The sequence below is a fragment of the Myotis nattereri genome, assembly GCF_964212035.1.
Source record: "Myotis nattereri genome assembly, chromosome: 8".
Lineage (NCBI taxonomy): Eukaryota > Metazoa > Chordata > Mammalia > Chiroptera > Vespertilionidae > Myotis > Myotis nattereri.
In genome coordinates, this window is record NC_138083.1 from 37877585 (window position 1) to 37886713 (window position 9129).

At 46.3% G+C, this 9129-nt stretch overlaps 1 protein-coding gene across 1 annotated transcript; it reads left to right on the forward strand.

Annotated features, from left to right (window-relative positions):
* Positions 1-9102, forward strand: RAB5IF (RAB5 interacting factor). The gene is made up of 4 exons (XM_081097081.1): positions 1-785; positions 2221-2324; positions 7651-7780; positions 8718-9102. Exons 1-4 carry the CDS (start codon positions 672-674, stop codon positions 8757-8759), a joined length of 390 nt encoding a protein of 129 aa, XP_080953207.1. The 5' UTR covers positions 1-671; the 3' UTR covers positions 8760-9102.
* The last annotated feature ends 27 nt before the right edge of the window (positions 9103-9129 follow it).

A 9129-nucleotide genomic window follows, 5' to 3' on the forward strand; every position in this document is an offset into this window, starting at 1 on the left:
TGGGCAAGGTGAGACACTAAGTTATTACCGACAAGAGTTGGCATCCTGAACAAGGTGCTACGGAACATACAGACTTAAGGAGAAAACGAGCAGGGGCTAAGTAATGAGAGGCAGCGTGAGGCTCCCGGGGAGCAAAGTCTGGGCTAGAAAGGACGCCTCCGGAAAGGCAGGGTCGTGTTCTACCCCGCTGCTCGAATGGACGAGCTGCGGCGAACTGGGCGACGCTCCAGTCCAACCTCCGCTTTCCCTGCAAACGCCATTCTCCAGTCTCCACAGCGCCGCCTCGCGCTCGTGTCGCGCCCCTTCCAAGACTGTCCCTTCCGTCACTTCCGTCATGCGTAGAGCTTGCCGTCACTTCCGTCATGCGTAGAGTGCTTGCGCTGAGACCACGGGTACTTTTTTCACTCGGACGGCTGCGCGGCCGCCGATTGGCTCCGTGGGCACGTCGCCGGGAGGACGCACGGCGTTGCTCCTCCCTCCGCGGCACCTGGTCTCGGCCGAGCGAGCTGAGCCGACTGCTTGGCCAAGAACAGGCAGCTGCAACGCGCCCCTGAGCCAGACTGCGGAGCCTCCACTGCTTCCCCGAACGCTGTGACCCGCGACCCCAGGCCCCGCCTCCTTTTGGCTCGGCCCCCGCGCCCCAGGCCCGGTCCGGGGGGCGCGACGATAGGATGAGCGGCGGGAGGCGGAAGGAGGAGCCGCCTCAGCCGCAGCTGGCCAACGGGGCCCTCAGAGTCTCTGTGTGGAGCAAGGTGCTGCGAAGCGACGCGGCCTGGGAGGACAAGGTGAGGAGGAGCTGGTGAGGGCGCAGGTTTGAGGAGCCGGCGGCACTTGGCGACGCACCGCCGATCGTCTGGGGGTGGTGGGGCGGGTGGCCAAAGGGTGGCGAACTCGGCGGGCCCGGCCTGAGCTGAGCCAGGGGCTCCCCGCGGAGTAGCCTGACGGTCAAGCCGCCCGGGTCACTCGAGAAGCCGCGTGGAGGGGGCAGCGGAGGTGTCCCTCGCGGGCAGGGCGTGTGCCTGGACGGCGAGATGGAGCTGAATTCGATTTGACCTCCGCCTTTCACTCCTAGTAGGACCTTAAGGGACTTACCGTCTCCGAATTAACTACTTAACGTAGTCGTTAGCGCGAAAAGTAGCGGGACAGACATCCACTGGGTACTGCCAGGGGCTCGCCATGTGTTCGCAGAAGAGCTCCGAGCTGGGGTACAATCAGTGAGAGGGGCGTGAACGAGGTAGCACATAGCGAGGCTCCCCAAAGAGGAGTTGCCGCTGCTTGGAAAACCGAATACCTAAGTGTGAGAGTTGTGGGGAGACTGAGACCGCCTTGCAGGGGAGGGAGGAGGAGAGAGAGAGAAAGAGAAAACATGTCTGTGAGGAATGGCTGGGGCTTCCGGACTTCCTTCTCCTTACTGGTCACACACATGCAGATCCGAGTTCGGGCACTGCCCACCCATGGTCTGGAAGGGACCGTTACAGACAGCTTGATTCCCGCTGACCTGAAGACACTGTTATATCTGGGGGGCGGGGGTGACTGGTGAGTTAGGCTTTCCTTCCTGGAGTTCCGGTAAGAAGGGATGGGAGGCACTTCCTGGAGGTGCCCCAGCCCTGCCAGCTCCCGTGAAACCTCTCTGATCTGCTGTGTCATTTCTCTCTCCTTCCGTAAGGACTGGTTCTGCAATCTAGGGCAGGTCGGAAACCTGAGTCTTCCCTGTCCTTGTAGGTAAAACAGGTCTGCTGGCACCTGCCTCCAACACTTTCCTTTCTATCCTCTGTGACCTATTCAGAACCCGGTGTGCGGGAAGATAGTGCTGCCCAGGGTGACTGTCGGCCCTTCTTCCCGGGGCTGGTGTGTCTAGGTCTCCTCAGATGAGATAAGCTTATCAGTGTCCAGGATCACAGCTACTAGCACAGCCATTTCATCTTTGCAGCTTCTCAAAAAAGGTCAATGGATTTTTCTAAAATTCTTATTTAGAGCACAACCCTTAGAAGTCATCACTCAAGGCAAGCATTGTTTTGTGTGTGTGTGTGTGTGTGTGTGTGTTTACCACCGTTTAGTACAAGAAGAGGTGGAGATGCGAGAGCCTAATACTCTTGCTTTTGGGGGACAGTTCCCTGGAAGATATGTTGGTAGGAAGCTTTTCTGTTCCTCACCTATTACAGGAGGTTCTACTGTGGCACCCACTCCAGATAATGCATGCAATTTCTCTTTTTTCTACAGGATGAGTTTTTAGATGTGATCTACTGGTTCCGACAGATTATCGCTGTGGTTCTAGGTGTCATTTGGGGAGTGTTACCATTGCGAGGTTTCTTGGGAATAGCAGGGTAAGTCTTGGGTATCTTGCAGTTTCGTGATAGCATTTCTTTTTCAAATAGAGACTTTATTTTCATTTTATGGAAAAGGCTATTACTACATTGGAGGGTTTTTTAAATTATTATTTTAAATGACTCTGTGTGTGTGTGTGTAATGATTAAAGCAAAAAGTTGGCCCCAGGATGGCATTCCTGGGCCTGGTGTAGCTCTCCTCAGTTCATCAAGCCCAGGAGCATCTTAGGTCAGGTATGTTACCTTCCTGAAGGCTGGGCTAGTCCATTCATTCATGGGTCCAAAGTGATCTCATGCAAGAGGATACCACATGCCTTTTGGTGGCAGGCATCATCTAGTTCAGGGATGGGCAAACTTTTTGACTCGAGGGCCACAATGGGTTCTTAAACTGGACGGGAGGTCCGGAACAAAAGCATGGATGGAGTGTCTGTGTGAACTAATATAAATTCAAAGTAAACATCATTACATAAAAGGGTACGGTCTTTTTTTTTTTTTTTTTTTTTTTTTAGTTTTATTCATTTCAAACAGGCCGGATCCGGCCCGGGCCGTAGTTTGCCCACAGCTGATCTAGTTCTAGCATGACCTTTGTATGGAAGTTTGGAAGGTGGAAGAGCTTCTATACTTGAGGACCACTCCCTTGTGCCTGGAACTATGCTGGATATACTGAATCTTGGCTTTTTCAGAAGTTGTTTGAGGTCCTTACATTTTAGAGGCAGTGAAAAAGTGGAAGGTTTAGCCTTCCGTCTTCTATGCTTCTGTGGCCAGTGGAAACAATTGACACTAGCCCCTGGGTGTGTCTCTGCTTTTATTTTTTTAATCTGTTTTTATTGATTTCAGGGAGGAAGGGAGAGGGAGAGAGAGATTAAAAAAAGAAAAAAGAGCCGAAACCGGTTTGGCTCAGTGGATAGAGCGTCGGCCTGTGGACTGAAGGGTCCCAGGTTCGATTCCGGTCAGGGGCATGTGCCTGGGTTGCGGGCATATCCCCAGTGGGAGATGTGCAGGAGGCAGCTGATCGATGTTTCTAACTCCCTATCTCTCTCCCTTCCTCTCTGTAAAAAATCAATAAAAAAATATATTTAAAAAGAAAAAAAAAGAAAAAAGAAACATCAATGATGAGAGAGAATCATTGATGGGCTGCTTCCTGCACACTCACCATTGGGGATCGGGCCTGCAACCCAGGCATGTGCCCTAACTGGGAATCGAACTGGTGACCTCTTGGCTCAACCACTGAGCTACACTGGCCAGGCTAAGAAGATTTTTTATTTATGATACTGAGCAAAGCATTTGTACAAGGAAATCAGTAAGAGTTTAATCTCTGCCTGACTTTGACAGAGTGCACACTTCTTGAGGGCTGATTGGGGATTATGAGACATAGGACCTAGTGGTTATAGAGGTTTTCCCAGGTTGGAGGTGGTTATAGATGATATTTTTAGAATGGTGGTCACCCGTTTAAGCTTTCTATGAGAGAAAAGGCAGATGAGAGAAAAATAGCAGAGAAGGGGGGAAGGCAATCTAAAAGCTAGAGGGAATTTCTCATCTTCCCACAGCCACTTGCTAAGAGGTTCAGAGTCCCTTGTACCTATTATGTCTTGTAGGATTCCTAAAGGATTTCTCTGAAGTCACCAATCTGGAATAATTAACTAGCACCAGAGCTAGTCTGATATACCTTGTGGCAGAAGGATTAAGCTAGCCAAACAGACCTTTCTTTGTTTTTTATTTTTAACTTTATAGAAAGTTCTGAATTCAAGTTCTAGCTTTGCCACTTTCAGGCTACATTAATTTTGTGCTCAGCTGTATGAGATTCAATTTCCTAATCGTTAAAATGGGGGCAATAAGCCCTGGCCAGTGTAACTCAGTGGTTGGGTGTTAACCTATGAATCAGGAGGTCACAGTTAGATTCCCAGTCAGGCCACATGCCCAGGTTGTGAGCTCCATCTCCAGTAGGGGTGTGCAGGAGGCAGCCAACTGATCAGTGATTCTCTCATCATTGATGTTTCTCTCTCTCCCTTCCTTTCTGAAATCAATAAAAATATGTTTTTTAAAAACGGGGCAATAAAAACGCCTGCCTTATAAGATGTATGAATTAAATGAAATAATGTAAGTAAATTGCTGAATGTCGTGCTGAGTACCTCAAAGGCACTACTCTATAAATGGTTCATTGCAATTATTATATGATTAGCTTTACAAAGAATGGTTAAATATGGTTTTCTGGAGTATAGTCCCACACTGTCCTGCCAGAGCCAAAACTTGAATTCTTTCTCTCCTTTGGTTGGCACCTTTTCCCCTGCTCTTGGAAAGGACCCAAGGACATTGATTTTTCTACTCACATCTCCTCTCCTCCATCTGTCTGACCCAGCTGCCTGCAGTTCAGGGCAGACTTGCTCTGGCACTCAGTTCTGGTGACTCTCCTCCCACTTCTGCCTTAGCTGCTCTCTTTTTTGACCCCAGCTTGTCTTCTCATTTCTGGCGGGGTCACCAGTTAGGGCCCATTAAGGTAAAATAATTTCCTCAGCTCTCAATTATAATTTGCCTGAGAACTGAGTGATGGTTCTGCTGTGTCTGCTGAGGTTTTGCATGATCAGAGATGGGCCCTGTTCATCCTTTCCTGTCTCATAGAGCTTGGAGCATATTAATGTGCTTATTAGTGCTTATTAAATTTCTTTTAACAAGCATTCCCATTGACCATTGAAAGCAGGGCCATACATTACTGTTGTCATGTAGCCTTCAATCCCTGACGTCATGATATTTGTTAGATCCTTTATTTTGTTAAATTATGACAGGAGTTTTTAGAATAAAATTTAAATTTATTTATTTTAGAGAGAAGGAGAAGGAGAAAAACATTGATTTGTTGTTCTGTGTATTGATACATTCATTGCTTGGTTCTTGTATGAGCCCTGACCAGAGATAAGCCACAACCTTGGCTTATCAGGATGATACTCTGACCAATTGAGCTACCCGGCCAGGATGTAAGATAGAATTTTTTTTTTTTTAATCTTGATTAGTTTTTATTTTATTTTATTTTATTTTTTTAATTTATTGCTTAAAGTATTACAAAGGGTATTACATATGTGTCCATTTTATCCCCCCGCCCTAGACAGTCCCCTAGCCTCCCCTAGTAAGATAGAATTTTTAAAAACCTATATGAAAGTCAGTCTTTTTTAATGTTCTTCTCCAACCCCAATCCAGCACATTCATTTCTTTGTCTACACTAAGCATGTCAAACTTGCAGCCCGCAGGCCCCATGCCTTGTTTATTTGGCCCATGTTAGCCTTTGAGTTTGACAGGCTTGGTCTACACATTTGCTGTGAGGTTCTTGCCCTCACTTACAATATAGAAATTATGCCCATCTTTAAGCCCACTTTGAGCCTTTTTACTAAGTGTGTAGCCCTTAGAAGGAAGGGTTCGTGCAACCGTTTATTTCTCCCTACCATTCCTTATCTCGCCTTTCCCTTGTATTTCCATCTCATCTCACCAATCAGCCACTCTCTTACAGCTCATCTCATATGATGAATTTCCAGTCATTCTCTAGCCCTAGCTTATTAGCTGAATCCCAGAGTGACATTTTTAAGTCCCATTAGTAGTCTGTCTGGAGCCACAAACTCAACCTGCCCAAAATGCAACTCTTGTTAGAGGGAAGTAGCCAGATCGGCCAGATCCCAAGATTTCTAGCAGAAGATAAGGATGTGGTCACAATATAACCAAACCAAGGACTCTATTTTACGTGAAATCCAAGAAAAACCTTCGTTCTTCCTGACTCCCTACTTCTGTTACTGAAACCATTGTACTTCCAGTCCCTTAGGTTCCAGCCTTTGGGACCTCTTCCCTCCCCATTCAGCCACTGTCCTAGTCATTGTCCTCAAACTTTACACTCTTGTCCTGAAACGTGGTGTAGAGGTCTAAACCAGTCTCCCAGCTCCACTTCCTTCCACTCAGGAGAACGTTCGCACTTGCAGTACCTAGAAACTAGACTTCCTGATGTAAGCACACCCTACCTCACCCCCACCTTGCTCAGGCTGCCTCAGGATCCCCCCTCCTTATATACTAGTTTACATTACTCAGCATCATCTAACTGCCTTGCCCTACATCTGCTCACACTTCATCCACTCGGCGGAACCAGTTATCTTTGCATATTTCTACTTCAGTCTCCAGAAGGAATGGAACTTAACACATATAGTCCCCCATTAGATTAGATATTATAACTGGAAAGATCAAAGTCTTGATCACTTTATAAGTTACTTTTACCTGATGACCATGCCAAGAGAACAGTGGAGCAGGGTGATGTATTACTACTCACTGTATTCTAATTCTTCCATCAGTTACATAATACATGATGGGGCTCAGAGAACTTCCTAGAGGTGCTTGCAAACCTCTGGTTTCAATTCCACTCTCACTACTGGTATTACTATTATTATTGTTATTTGTTAATCCTCACCCAAGGATATTTTCCCATTGATTTTTAGAGAAGGTGGAAGGGAGGGGGAGAGACAGAGAAATATCGATGTGAGAGAGATACATTGATTGGTAGCCTCCCGCATGCACCCCAACCGGGTCTGGGGATCGACCTGCAATGGAAGTCTTGACCAGAATTGAACCTGTGACCCTTCAGTCTAGGGGCCGACACTCTATCCACTGAGCCAAACCTGGCTAGAGCTATTGATTTGAGAGAGAGAAAGAGAAACATCAATGTTGAGAGAAAAACATGGATCATTTGCCTTCCTACAGCCTGGGCATGTGCCCTGATGGAATCGAATGACAGTCCAGCCTACTAAGCCACACTGGCCAGGGTTTCACTGCTGTTTTTTGCCCCCTAGTAGATGGCAAGCTGAGGGCAGGAACTGTCATGTTCACTTCTGCATCAAGTGCAGTAGCAGACAGTGGCCATCCAGAAATTGTCTCCCATTGGGAATTATGCATGGGCTTTCTTATATATTCCCTTGCTTGCTCAATTAGGCATGAAGCAGCAGCTTAACGTGTGTTTATCCCACGTCCACCCCTCATCCCAGCAGGAGCTACCTGGAGGTTCCAGTAATGTACTGGTCCTACTTAGGACCAGTCTATCTTACTTTAAGGGTGCTTGGAGAACTTACATCTGCCCTTTAATTTATTTTTTGCTTTGGCTGGGCAACTAAAAAGAGTTGTTCCTTCTTTAAGTCTCTAGGTCAGCCAAATGGGTAGCTCCTTTGAGGGCTTAGGTGTTTTCATGTATTAGTTCACTGTCCTTGATAATAGAGGTAGTTAACTGTGTAACCTTGAGTACCTTGATAGAGCTGGACCATGGTGGTAGGAGTCCTGAGTCTTCTATTTTTGATGCTTGTCCTCCCTCCAGGTTCTGCCTGATCAATGCAGGAGTCCTGTACCTCTACTTCAGCAACTACCTACAGATAGATGAAGAAGAATATGGTGGCACATGGGAGCTCACGAAAGAAGGGTTTATGACATCTTTTGCTTTGTTCATGGTATGTGTACCTGATAGTTTTACTCATTTTCTTTTGAGGATGATGAAATGTTCCAGAATCATTTATATGGTGATGTTTACACACCTCTGTGACTATACTAAAATCTTCTGAATTGTGTGTTTTTTTTAAAATAGATTCAGTAAGAAAAATTTAAAAATACCAGAAAAAAAACCCTCTGGATTGTATACTTTATGGAATATAAATTATACCTCAAAGTTTTATTGTTGTTTTATTATTATTTATATGCTTTTATTGATTTCAGAGAGAGGAAGGGAGAGGGATAGAAAAATCAATGATGAGAGAGAATCATGGATCGGCTGCCTCTTGCATGCCCCCCACTAGGGATCAAGCCCACAACCCGGGCATGTGCCTTAACTGGGAATCTAACCATGAACTCCTAGTTCATGGGTCAACACTCAGTCACAGCCCACCGGCCAGGCATTGTTTTTGTTTTAATTTATAGACCCTAGCCCAAACCAATAAAATAAAAACCTCTGGGAGGTAGCACCTGGGCATCTACATACCAGTAATACTTTTAAAAGTCCTAGATGCAATGGTCAGTCAGTTTTGAGAATCTGTGCTTTATACCATAAGGCACTGACTGGGTATAATGGTGATTTTGTTTTCACCTTTATGGCTAAGCCTAACATCTATTGGCAGTACAGTCTGCTTTACCTGTTTCGTTTCTACATCTCTAAGTCCACTCCCTGGTGCTTAGTTTGCTGTATGGCAGGGTGAGAGGCTTTTCCAGGGTCCCTTTGGGATCACAGGTGGGTGGCCCTGGGCTGTTAGAGTCCGCTTGAGTTCAGTGAAATTATGCATTGGATAGCCCCTGGGAAGCCCGCTGTGCAGACATTCTTATCTGACATTTTTGTTTTGTGGAATAGGGACCTATTTTGACCAGGTGACCTATGAACGTTGCTTATCTCCTCTCTAGGTCATCTGGATTATCTTTTACACTGCCATCCACTATGACTGATGGTGTACTGTCCCCACCTGCTCCCTGTCGGGTCCAAAGGACTCTCTTAGTTACAGCATGAAACATGGTTATAGGGGCACCTCAGCCACATGGAACCTGGAAGACCCATGTTTCCTGAACCGAGAATCAGTGTGTTGGGCGTCAGTGTTTTCTGCAAGGGTTGTGACCTGAAACTTTTTAAAGAACCATCCACCTTTGGGAAAGCATTTCTACTTGTCCATCACCAATCATTTCTTCTTGGATACCATCATTGGAAACACTTGTTTGCAGATTGAAGCTGTCGTTTAATTTGATGCATCTCTGGATCCGGATGAAACATTAAATTGTCTTCCTCACTTCTCCATCAGGTGTACAATTTTTAAACTATCAG